Here is a 13321-nt window from a genome sequence, read left to right as displayed (position 1 = left end):
GACAAAAAGTTCATACAGACTCATTCTTTTATTTTAGAGATGCTGAAAAATTGATTTTACCCCAAATTATATTCAGGTTTTGGAGTAAAATGAACAGAACTCATCAGTTTTGTGTTGTTCTTTTAGGCTTCAGAGTTGGCTAACTTCATCCAGAGCAAGAGAGATTTGGGTTGTCGTTCTAATTACGTCCAGACCATCGAGGAGGCCGTCAACTCGCACAACCACGCCTCCAAAGAGTTCTGGAAGATCCTGGGAGGACAGACGAGTTATCAATGTAAGGGTTAACGTCTGATATCTAAATAAGCGGATGCCTTCGTAAATGCCAGTTTAACTATAGCATGCCGCTGTGTCATTGACGTTGTAGCGGCAGGAACGCCAGATGAAGACGAGCTGTACGAGGGCGCCATAGTGGAGACGAACTGCATCTACCGTCTGGTGGAGGACAAACTGGTTCCAGATGATGATTTTTGGGCCAAGATGCCCCGCTGCTCCCTGCTCAACCCAAAAGAGGTCAGACTTCCAGACTCATTCAACAAATGCCTATTTCAAAATAGACATCTACTCATTCCATCATCTTAAGTTGAAACCTGTCCACGTTTTCTGTTTTCTGTGCAGGTTTTGGTTTTCGACTTTGGCAGTGAGATGTACATATGGCACGGGAAGGAAGTGACGCTGGCTCAGAGGAAGGTGGCCTTCCAGCTGGCGAAGCACCTGTGGAATGGCACCTTCGACTACACCAACTGTGACATCAACCCGCTCGACCCGGGAGAGTGCAACCCGCTCATTCCTAAGTACGGAAACACATACACACATAACTCTAACACCATTAACAATAGCTCAGTTACATTTCAATGGTCTAGGAAATGATGATGATGATGATGGCGAACCAGCCAGCACAAACTGCATGCACCCTGGAACTGGCAAAATCAAATTTGATTCTGCCATCTATCCCATTATGCCAAGGCATAACATCTGCTGTTCCAAAGGTCTAACATCTGCATAAATCCCAATATCAAATGTCCAACATCTACAAATTAGTGAAAGATTTATTAGGATTCAGTGTATTTGGAGAACACTGGTACATTTAGATTGATTAGTTTTAACTTAAATGTATTTATGTATGTAATAGTTCACCTTACAATTGAATAGTTTTAGTTCTCAGTCATCTCTCATCTTGTCCTATTCAAGACAGTTCTACTAGAACTAGAACAGTGTAGCAAGAACATTTTCATATATAGAGGTAGTGTTTTTGTGTGGTTGATATATTGCATCTTCTTCACCTGCAGGAAAGGTCAGGGTCGTCCTGACTGGGCGGTGTTCGGCAGACTGACTCAACACAATGAAACCACCCTGTTCAAAGAGAAGTTTGTGGACTGGAGCGATTCCAGGAAAACACCCAGCCCCACAAAATACATTAACGACCACGTCACAGATCAGAAGGTATCAAAGTACTTCAGTAACATAAAAGTATTCCTGTATTATGTGTTGCACACATCTGTCGCTGACTTCTACTCCCTTTACTTTACTCCCTCGTCCCAGGAGCAGTCCACGTCTGATCAGCCCCGTGCGTACGACGCCTCCCTGATGCTGCCCATCCATGGAGCGCCAGTCGGCACCAAACTGGACGGGTTCAACGTGGGGCGAGGCTACGGCCTGGTGGAGGGGGAAGAGTGGCGGAGCTACGAGGTCAGCACGCTGGGGGTGGAGGTGTGGCACATCCTGGAGTTTGATTACAGCCGCGTGCCGCGCCAGAGCATCGGCCAGTTCCACGAGGGAGACACCTACGTGGTGAAGTGGAAGTACATGGTCAGCGCTGCGGGTCAGTACTGAGTTCATGTGTTAATGGGATATTTTAAAATACTTCACTTATACACATTCTAGTCACCAATCACACTTGACGATCCCCTCGGTACATGTTGTTTTTACTCTGTCCTTATGATGTTTGCTTATGCTCATTTCAATCATTAACAACACCTATTGTGAACTTTAGGGGGCTGGTTTTAAACTCAATGTAAGCCTTACACAGCTGCAGTGAAGTTTAGGAATAACAAGACACACAATTTAATGTACAGTATATAATATAATTATGGAGAGTTTTTTTTTTTTTCCCAGTTTTAAGGAAACATGCATATTCTTTATGTTTCTTAATGTTAACAAATGCCATGAAATGACCAAACCTGAAAATAGTCCCAGCTTTTTTAGGAAAAACATTTAACCTGTGTAAAGAATGAATCTTTATATTTGTTACCCATGTTTTAAAGATGTATGTGTTTTGTAGGAACATGTTAGTGACCTTTTTATTGGGTTTGTTGTAAGTAGAAAAAAATATAGAATAGCTGATCCTTTCCTTCTGAGAGGAAATTAGAGGAAAATGTTTGAGTGGTTGAGAGTGTGCGTGGTTAATTACAAGCAGTTGATTAAATTAGTTTAAGTGACACTAGTGCTTTGCCACTATAGACACAATAAAATAACTACAGTATGCAAATCTGCAGAACAAGTCAAGTAGTTTAATTCCATCTCTATGACAATAACAAATGATATCTCAGCATTTTCCAGGGTTATAGTCTCTCATTGTTCTTACAATCTCTGTCCATCAGTTGGGAGGAGACAGAACCCGGAGCAGCTGAAGACAGCGGGGCCCGGGAAAGAGAAGTGCTGCTACTTCTTCTGGCAGGGCCGCAACGCCACCGTCAGCGAGAAAGGAACATCGGCTCTGATGACGGTGGAGCTGGACGAGGAGAGGGGAGCGCAGGTACGTGAAAGCACAGTGCATCTCTCTTCATGTGTCCATATTTGTCTGTGTGCACATCGTTCTGTAAGCTTGACTCCTCCTCTTGCTTCCTTCATCATGCTCTAGGTTCAAGTTCAGCAAGGTAAGGAGCCTCCGTGTTACCTGCAGTGCTTCAAAGGAGGGATGGTCGTCCACTCAGGGAAGAGAGAAGAGGAAGAGGAAAACTCCCAGAGTAAGTCCACATGAACATAATTCTCACTAAGGACATATAAAGTGTGTGCGTGTTCTGTAATACTCCTCTATTGTTCCTCAGTGTAGCTTAGAGGAAGAGTGATATAATTAGATGTTAAGAATAGAAAGCATCTTAAGGGATAAACACACCGTAGGCTGCAGGTCTTAAAGTCAGACTTTGATCAAGGATTTGCATCAGCTGAATACCTAAAGATGCCCGTCTGCTCTTCCCTCCAGATGACTGGCGTCTGTATTGTGTGCGTGGGGAGGTGGCAGTGGAGGGCCACCTGCTGGAGGTAGCCTGTCACTGCAGCAGCCTGCGTTCCAGGGTCTCCATGGTGCTGCTGAGTGTCAGCCAGGCTCTCATCTACCTGTGGCACGGCTGCAAGTCTCAGACTAACACGCGGGAGGTGGCGCATACCGCAGCCAGCAAGATCAAAGAACAGTGAGTGTTTAATCTCAAAAATTGTATTCAGTGGCTACAAAAGAGCTTTTTTTCTTTCTTTTTTTTTGACTTCATATTGCCTTCATCAATCAGTGTGACACCTCTGTCTTTGTGCAGTTGCCCTCTAGAAGCAGGTCTCCACAGCAGCAGCAAGGTGACCATTGTGGAATGTGATGAGGGAGCAGAGCCCACGGGATTCTGGGAGGCCCTCGGGAGGAGGGACAGAAAAGCGTATGACTGCATGCTGCAAGGTGGGAGAAACAAAGAATGTCAAACCTGACTCGGCTAACTGCACCAAAGGCCTTTTTTCCATCAGAAACATTGTTATTTTTCTGTGGTTCCAAATTTCTTGTTTGACTTCAATTATTATTTGGGTTCAACAAATGATCAGATGGTATTTTATGGGACTGAATATAAATCTAACTTCAAAGTATTCTGTCCTACTTCAGTCACAAACACATCAGCTGTGTATCTGACTCTAACGTTGTTGTTCTGTAGAGACTGTGGATGATGTAATAACTTTTGTCTTGGTGTTTTGACCCTCAGACCCCGGCAGGTTTAACTTCACGCCTCGTCTCTACCAGCTGAGCAGCAGCTCCGGGGAGTTCACAGCTGTGGAGTTTCTCTATCCGGCCAGAGAACCCAGGCACGTCAACTCTATGCCTTTCCTGCAGGAGGACCTGTATACAGCTTCCCAACCAGGTACATCCTGCAGATGTCAGTGTGGCAACGCTTTATTTTACGGCTCCATAATTTCCCTGACGCTTACTGGAAAGAATTATAAATTTGGTACTAATAATAAGGAAAATGGAGACAGTGTTCAGCACTTCTAAATAATTAAAAGCAGATAATTGCTAGTGTGACTTAAATTAGAATTTATTGGTAACCCAGACTGAATAATGAACATGTTTACTTGATTTAAAAGGATTTATTTCAAGGAAAGAGACCAAATGACACACTTCTTTTCAGGAAACTCCCTGCAAAATTATTTTAAAATTATTGGAAAACTGTGGACTCATAAAATAAAGTGTTAGTGTGAGTAAGATACTCCAACATGCTTCACATAGCAATCAAAACACAAAACCCATTTCCTACTGACTAAACCAGTTCCTTTAAACAAATCTTCAAGAAATTAAAGCCTGTGGGAGGATTTGTGTGTCTGCCTGTTTTCCATAAACCCTTCAGCACCACATTATTATCTCTACCGTAACCTAGCCACTTAAACAACAAATGAGAAGCCACTTAACAAAACTGCGCTCACTCTCAAAGTCTTTAACTGACCAACAGTTGACCGAAAGTAGAGCGAGAACACAGACACAGTGTTTGTCTCATAGCGTTACACTGTAAAGAAAAGAGATGTCTGTAAAACTTAAAAACATGTTGACCTGCTGCATGTACAGTGTGTGTGTGGCCTCATTATCTTGTTTTTTCTCTCTGCTCCTTTCAGCCCTGTTCCTGGTGGACAACCATCATGAGGTGTACTTGTGGCAGGGCTGGTGGCCTCAGGACAGCGAAAGCACCGGCTCCGCTCAGATCCGCTGGGACTCAGACAGGAAGTGTGCGATGGAGACAGTGTTGCAGTACTGTAAAGGTATTTCACACTGTAGTTATTCCTTCCATGACCAGTTCATCAGACCACACTACTTTCCACACAAATGATTCATGTGAAGCTTACTGCAAAAACACAACAGCAATGACCAGACTTTAATTTTAAAAAATGAATTTAAACAAGACAAAATCATTGCTAATTTTCTGATCTGTTCTTGTTTTATTTCCATAGAAAAGAACGACAAAAAGCCTCCCAAAGCGTATCTGATCCACGCCGGTCTGGAGCCGCTCACCTTCACCAACATGTTCCCCAGCTGGGAGCACAGAGAGGACATCGCTGAGATCACTGAGAGGGTGTGTGGTGGAAATTCTATTATCTGATTACTCCCCAGCTCCATAATCTGATATGAACCAGTGTCTGCTCGAAGCCATCAGTGTACACTCTTCCACTCACAGTACAGTATTGTGCAAAAAACAACAGACTGGTATTATTTTCATGAATTACAGGTCAGTCCAGGTGTAAGCCATTATCCCTTATTGATTTTCCTAATGAAATTTATTATCTGCTATCCAACTCTCTGGGTGCTTTTTCTATTAAAACCATGTTGTGTGTGTGTGTGTGTGTGTGTGCTGTTAGGAGGCGGAGGTGTGTAACCAGATTATCCTGGTGGAGGACGTGTTGGCCAGGCTGTGTAAGACCACATACCCTCTGTCGGATCTGCTGGCCCGGCCGCTGCCCGAGGGCGTCGACCCTCTTCGCCTGGAGGTCTACCTGTCTGATGAGGACTTTGAGGTGAGAACCTGCAGTTTCCAACCTGAGTCTAATCTGACTTTAAAGGTGGCACATGTTTCTCTTTAACACAGATACATCACAGATACATCACAGCTACATACATGGTTTTTAAATGATAAAATGAAGAGACACAGCAAGACACTATAGATAATTTGGGAATTTGCATTTTATATTATGTCTACTTGGAGGTGACTTTATTGTCACCTTAGAAAGTAATTCTGCAGTTAGTAGTTAGCAAACAGCGTCCTATTTATAAGCCAGCATGGAGCAACATTAGCATTTATTTGGAGTCGTGTTCCTTGCCACCTGTAGATCCAGTAATTATATCATCCAGTAATTATGGAATTTCACTAGTTTTTTGACCTTGCACCAACAACTCAGTACTTGTCATATTTTAATTTCTTGGTATATTATAAAACATTTGATGAGTCTGGTTTTATTTTGTATTTTATTATTGAAAATAAATGACTCAACAATGTGTGAGTCCACATCCTGTCTGTGGACAACTTGTTCCTACTGAAGATCTTTAAAATTGGCTCACAAATATAGTTTCATATTATAAAAGGGTAAATAAGTTTCCTGAATCAGCTGGTACACAGTAGGTTTTAGTAAGTGTTGCTCAAACAGGAGTAAATGAAGGTAAATGGTGGTAGGTGGCTGTTCTCAGCAGTGGATTAATACTCATTTACTGCACTAGTGAGTATTTAGTGCAGCAGGACGGTGTGTTGCAGGATTAAGTCAAAATAAGCTACAATGTGGAGAGACATCAGTCACCCAGTGAAACAATGTCAGGTTGTATGCTGATGTTTCCCATCACCTTGTGGTAAATCTTGTCTTTATATTGATCATTCAGCCTTCTTTTTCATCCCTCTTTTCTTCATCATACATTTTTCATCACGTGCTGTCATCCTATCATCATCATCATCATCCTCTTGTCTTTCTTGTAAACTCACCTATTGAATTCATTCCACCCTCCAGGATGTAGGAGCGTATGGAGAGGTGAGTCTTCTGACATGAGCATGGATGACCTGGACTTTTGCTCATGTTGTGCAGCATCTTCACTCAACTTGACCATTTTTTTCAATCTCTGCTTAATTTTTCATTTTTTCTCAGTAATAAAACATCTAACTTCTCATTTGATCAGCATGCTGTTCACTCACAATCTACAAGCTGTGGTGTGGACACCGTTCTCAAACCTGGAGACATGAGTCCAATGCAGATCATATTTTGTTGGTGGTGTGAATTGAAGAATGACGGATGTGTTTTTAATCTTACCGACGCATGAGCGTGTTCTCAAGATTGCTCGTTCCTCACCGTGCAGGGAGCGGGATTAGTTTGTTAACGGTGTTTAAAGCTTGATGCTGATTGTGTTTCCCCACAGAAAGCCCTGGACATGACCAGAGAGGAGTACGGAGGTCTGCCCAGCTGGAAGCAGGTGAACTTGAAGAAAGCCAAAGGACTTTTTTAAACGTTTGAAACAGAGAGATGAACTGAAGACATCAGGAAAAAGCGACCGAGCTGTTGTTTTGTCTCCTCTTTTGTTTACGGGTCACAACGGAGGCTCAGGAGCTGCCTCTCCTGAGCTTGACCCTGTGTCGGCGGGTTGAGGATGGACGAGAGGAGAGGAGACGATCAGAGGACGGAAGGTGTGCCAGCTTCTCGTCTCCTCTGCTTTCCGTGTTGGTGTTTGGGTTCTGCACGTAGGAGACAAATGTAGGTGGATGCACTTCTGAGCGGATGTGTTAATAGCGCTTCCTTAAAGTCACTCTATTAATGTATGTACATATGTACCATACCCTGAACAGCCAGTGCCCTTACATTGTCATGCAGCCATCTGTTGGAGTGGGGAGCAGGCCTGCTAGCCTGTCTGACACACTCCTCATCAGACTATCTGCTATTATGTATGTATGTTTGTGCATTACAAATAATTTATATTTATATCAAATCCACATAGGAGTCTTTTTTTTTTTTTTTTTTAAAGAAAGCTTCCCGAATAATCACTGAGCTAAATAAATTGTATAATTAATATTGAGGAAGCTTGTGTCATATGTTGTTAAATATTACGGATATTACGGTAATCCTCTCTCGCTGTACAGTTCACCGTTTGCCACTTACAAATCAGAATGATGCAGCTTCATTCTGATGCCTCTAGTGTCATTGTTTCAGGTAGAAGAAAGAATACAGGAGCTAGGCAGCCATCATGAAATGTATTTGATTTTTAAAATCCTCCAGTGTATAGTGCCTTGCTTTTGTGTACAGTTTATATACAGATCCTAGTCTGCATTTTGAAGACTTTTTGTGATATAAAGAACTATTAGAGAAATAAAACCTGCAAGTTGAATATCAGAGTACTTGTTTCCTTTCATCGTCTCTAGCAGTAATACAGTTAGCTATTCTCTACAGTGCTGTCTATTTCCCCACTAGAAAATCTAAGTGTTATTATTATTATTATGGTTTATACTCTTTAGATTCACAGCATGTACTACTGTCTGGTACTTCTCTGGTCATCCAGTAGAGGGCAGTATAGCACTTATTTCTGTGGACTGAAGACTGATGCAGAAACTCAGATGGTGAGATACAGTCACGGTGAGTCAGATTTACATAACTAAATTACTCATTATCAACAACACTAAACACACTGCGTTCATGCCAGTGCTCTACAGTCAAACTTTCAGGATGTATACTAATTTATATATCTGGTCCACCATTGAATAATGACTAAATAGACCTTATATTACACAGGATATACAGTATATATAGTATTAATAGTAAAATAAAGTACTATTAGACTATGTATTAGTACTAGTAGCCATGTAGTAGCAACAAACATGGAGCCAACGTCACAAGATGAATTTGATGGGTTATAAAATTCAGATTTTACCTCATAACATTATAAAAAAAACAAGAAAAAAATAGTCACTTCATGTTCAGAGGGGGAGAAAATAGCCATCACTTCATTTTTAGAGGGCATAAGCCAGATGTAGGATGTAAGCTGCTGGAGTGGCTCATGTTCATGTTAGTGTATGATACAGTGCATGGGGGGGAGGGGGTATATTTTTGCCGTTCACTCCTTTAAAACTATTGTCTAGGTCAGTGCTTCCCAAACTGGAGGCCACTCACATGATCACAGAGAGGATGTAGAGCTGCAGAGAGACGCAGAGCAGAACAACATGAAACTGATCCGACTTGTCACATAGCAGGAAAAAGCACAGGTGTTAAAGTAATATCATTAACGGTGACTGTGCTCTGTAAGCAGCGTAATAGAATTCAGTCATCATTCATTTTAGTTATATTGACACCTGCGCTTTGCCTGCTGTGATAAAGGCCTACTTTGGGAACGATAAAGAAACATTAGTGCTCTGAGGTTAGCGATCGAGATTCAGCTACAAAAACAGACAAAATGGAAAAACTGTGATATTAAATGATTAAGCACAAGAGTCAAATCCAAAATATGTTAACTGTTAGTGTGGTGGAAGAGCTTTGCATCACTTGCATTTTAAACTACAGCTTTATTTTTGCAAACTTAAACTTACATTTTTCCATACATAAAGAACATGCACAGGAAGAAGCTGAAGTTGGCACCTCTTTAGTTACCCTAGTGTTGTTACCAGTTGATCAAAATTGAATTTGGGATTTTTTTTCCACTTCCATGTAAGAAAGCCACTAGTAGATTTCTTCTTGTGACTTTAGAACATGATAATGAGAAGAAAAAAAATGTATCTGTATAAATAAGCTCAGCAGGTAAAGCTGATCATGTATTGACTGCAGGGTTCACTTCCTTGCTTCCCTTATCGACATGTGGACGTGTCCTTAGGCCAGATGTTGAACCCCAAATGCCTCAATGTGTAAGATGGTTAAGCCGTTATATAAATACAGTCCATTTAAGTCAATGCAGATAATTACTCATATCATTTTCTGTGTGCTGCTGCAGCGGTAATACACAGTGAGTCACTATGAGTTCATGTTATTCTCTTATTAACACCTCCGTCAGTGGCTCTGATCACCAGCGCTCCTATGGGTTTTTGATATGCGGTAACAACCTACCATTTGGTTCCGTATGAGCCGCATATGGCAGCATTATGGAATCAGTTGAAAGGATGTAAAAGCTCAATTACCTTTATGTGAAGTCACACACACACACACACAGGTGAAAGCTACAATCAGCCGTCCAACCTGTCAAACCTCACAGCCTCATTTTCCAGGCTGTCCTCCAACTCCACACACACACACACACACACACACAATCACACACACTGAAAGATCTCACATGTTCTCAATATCGGTCTTTGGCCTGTGTTGAGGAACAAGCGCAATTAGAGGGGAATTTCATGCAATCACAGTAGAACAATATACACAGCAGGTTTCTGTCGATCGAGCAGTGCTCTGTTCATCCAACTGTTGCTCCACTGTTGCTCAATATCTTAACAGCCTCTCTGAAAGCAGCCCTGTCCCGAAACAGCAACAAGAGAAAGAAGAAGCTGTTGCCTTTTTTTTTTTTTTTTTTTCTTTTTTTTTTTCTTCTCTCCCAAAAAAAAAGGTTGGCAAGGCACTGCGTGGTTCTCGCTGTTTTTCATCTGCTCGCCCTCTCTTGCATGCTAAATTGTTGGATGCTGAGCCTGTGCTGGATTATTCTGTTACACATGCCTCCTCTGAACTCGCTCTGGCCTGCGAGGAGTTTGATGTGCGACACGGTGCGTATCCTCCCACCCACTCTTCCCCACCCACTCAGTGCAACATGCTACAACCCCCCCCCCCCCCCTCCCCCCACCCCTTCTCCTCCTCTCTCACCTCCTCCCCACCAAACTCTCCCTATCCCCTCCCTTCTCTGTCTCCAGGAAGACAGTGGGATGTACAGTACAGTACGTTGCTGCACGCACACACACACACACACACAGACACACGCACATGCACACACACACACTCTGCCAGGTGTGTGTAGTATCTGTGAGCCCATTTTGACTCTGATCCCAGTTTCTGCGCTCAGCTGCAACCAGCTTTTGCTTTGATACAATCCCTTTACAGGAGGCAAATACATGAATGTAAAATACCGTAACACACACACACATACACATGTACAGTATAATATGTAAATACACACAAACTCACAGTTGCTGCTGCTGCTATATTCCCACAGTGCAGTGTAGTAGAATTACTGTAAGAGTGCAAAGTACATGTTTTTGCATGTTGTCCTCTGTTGATTGCTTCATTTTTTTTTAAGTCAGTCTTACTTTATGAGGCAGAGATGTGATAAGAATCGCAAAGAAAAACTTGAAAAACAGAGGAAATTTGTAATCTCGTCATCAGTGGTGTGGAGAGTAATCAAGAACATTTAATGTAAGTGCTTTACTTCCAGGGTCACTTCACCCAAATTACAACAAAAACATCTTTTCTCACTTTTCTCACTGTACCTCATGTGATATCTAACCATGCGGATAGTTTCTGCTTTTATTTCCTCCACACATAGACGTTTTTAAAGTCGTCCCGCTCATGTCTGGATCGGCACAGAACACGCTGACAGCTTTTTATTTATTTAGTAGTAATTTGTTAAATTATTTCATCATATTCCTCTGAGATGTGAGATTTTATTACTCGCTTATGAAACATCTCTTCCGTAGTCTTGTGCACACATGGGTTTTGTAAATTGGGTGAATCAACTCCGGTATAGTTTTGAGGTATTTGAGAGTTTCCCTTGGTATTTAATACTTTTTGTTTAATATTATTTTTTGCCTTTATTGAACAGTTGGTGGCACAGAGGCTGACGGGTATAAGACATGCACTGTAACCAGCATGTGCAAAAACCCACAGACACAGGTAATGTACACATGAGCTGTAACTCTCATGAACCCGAGAACACAGATATGAATTCATCATGCAGTTTGTTAGACAGCATGACCAAAAGCCCCCCTCACAAGGGTCTGGAACTAACGGTATTCTTGGTTTCGATTAGAAAAACACCTGCGCTTTTACTACAGGATTTTGAAGTTGAATCTAATATTGCACCGGTGTTTTATTTGGGTAATTCCGAAATTATAGTATTATAGTCGCAACGTGATTGAAATGAATGCATGAACCACTTTCTCTGAATCAGCTTGAGATATAAATCCTAACTTTAGTTAGAGTTTTTTACCTGACGTGTAGTTTTTAGTTACATGCAAAATATGACCCATTTATAAAAAATGATGCAACACTATAGCCTCATATAAAGTAGTTGTAAAATAGTCTCTTCCTCAACCAGCTGTAACACTACCTTTTCATTTTATTTAAAGGAATAATTCAACATTTTTTGGACACTTATTCACTCTCTTGCCTTTCTTGTAATAAGACAATATTTAGCAGTGTGTCTGTACTGTAAATGTAAAGTAATGTAATATACTGTTTTCTTGCTGGTAGATGATAATATCACTCTCATGCACTCTTATTCGAAAGTGCATGAGAGTGCATGAATCTTTTTATTTAATTCTCTGCAAGAAAGCTACAGCAATAAGCATTGTTTTTTACTAAAATGTTACTCTATGCCTTTAAGTGCATTTTTTATGATAATACATATAAGTAGATATTTTTATGTGGAACTTAACATCATGTAAAGTATGTTTATATTGTAGTATTGTACCCTATACTGAAGAAAATGATCTGAATATGAAGGTATGCTATCAAATGTTAGAGGAAGCTGGACAAAAACATCATTGACAGCATGTGGCAGCCAATTATACTGAGGCTGTGCACCTATGCAGCGGCACAGGATAAAGGTGAAACTGTAATGTTTGAGATTAATTATTAGATTATGCAAAGGGTAATTAAAATATCAGTCAATATTTACTGGGCCATATGCCACGGGTACTTTTTGCAGCCGAGGCTCGCCTGTGAATTCTAATAGCCCGAACAGGGGGTGAAAAGCGCCCTTTGGCAGGTATCTCCCTAATGCTCTTAACCATCTGTCGACGCTCAGCCCACTTCCACTGTAACATAATGTTTTGTTTATGATAACGGTGTTAATTCAACACAGGCTTAGGTGCGAAGTGGCACATTTGAGCTTTAGCATCATTTAGTCCGCAGTATTTGCATTTGGCGGCGTGCCTGCCCAACAACACTCCTCCCCTCTCCTCTCCTCTCTCTCTCTCTCTCTTCAATCCACAGAATATGACAAGCAACGAACAATGAGAGTCCAAATAAGGCTTAGCACATATTCTCCTGCATGCTGTGTTTCAGTTTTGTTCAGAGTTTCTATTTATGTGAGGATTATCACTTGCTCTCAGCATCACAATAGAGCCATGGGTTCCTCTCTCCTCTCCTGCTCTCTCCTCTCCTCTCCTCTCTTCTCCTGCTTTCTCCTTTCCTCCTCTCCTCTCTCCTCTCTCCCTCTTTAGGTTGGAAAAGAAAACTCTAAGCCCCACACACTTCCTGTCCAAAGTCTAAGAAAGCCACTTCAAAGACTCCGGTCCGAGGTGATTTATGGGAAATGAATTTCAGAAAATACTTTTTTTTTTCTCTTTTCTGGTGCCCTGGGCTCTTAGTGGTAAGCTCTGCTTGTTAACCCAGATTTAGATCTCTACCCTGATGGAGCCCATAAAAGTGG

At 41.6% G+C, this 13321-nt stretch overlaps 1 protein-coding gene across 2 annotated transcripts in view; it reads left to right on the top strand.

Moving 5' to 3' along the window:
* svila (supervillin a) overlaps positions 1–8089 on the top strand; it is a 41585-nt gene extending 33496 nt beyond the window's left edge. For both annotated transcript variants that reach the window (XM_062441119.1, XM_062441118.1), the window contains exons 19-32: positions 127–274; positions 365–510; positions 616–791; positions 1287–1440; positions 1540–1819; positions 2598–2752; positions 2858–2963; positions 3200–3407; positions 3525–3658; positions 3954–4109; positions 4855–4998; positions 5188–5309; positions 5593–5748; positions 7130–8089. In XM_062441119.1, the coding sequence (XP_062297103.1) occupies positions 127–274; positions 365–510; positions 616–791; positions 1287–1440; positions 1540–1819; positions 2598–2752; positions 2858–2963; positions 3200–3407; positions 3525–3658; positions 3954–4109; positions 4855–4998; positions 5188–5309; positions 5593–5748; positions 7130–7216 (2172 nt within the window). In that variant the 3' untranslated portion in view covers positions 7217–8089. The remainder of the gene's footprint in view (positions 1–126; positions 275–364; positions 511–615; positions 792–1286; positions 1441–1539; positions 1820–2597; positions 2753–2857; positions 2964–3199; positions 3408–3524; positions 3659–3953; positions 4110–4854; positions 4999–5187; positions 5310–5592; positions 5749–7129) is intronic.
* Positions 8090–13321: the final 5232 nt, after the last annotated feature.

This window comes from Scomber scombrus, chromosome 20, assembly GCF_963691925.1.
Source record: "Scomber scombrus chromosome 20, fScoSco1.1, whole genome shotgun sequence".
Lineage (NCBI taxonomy): Eukaryota > Metazoa > Chordata > Actinopteri > Scombriformes > Scombridae > Scomber > Scomber scombrus.
The sequence above is the reverse complement of the archived record's forward strand: the minus strand, read 5'-3'. Positions and strand labels throughout refer to the sequence as shown.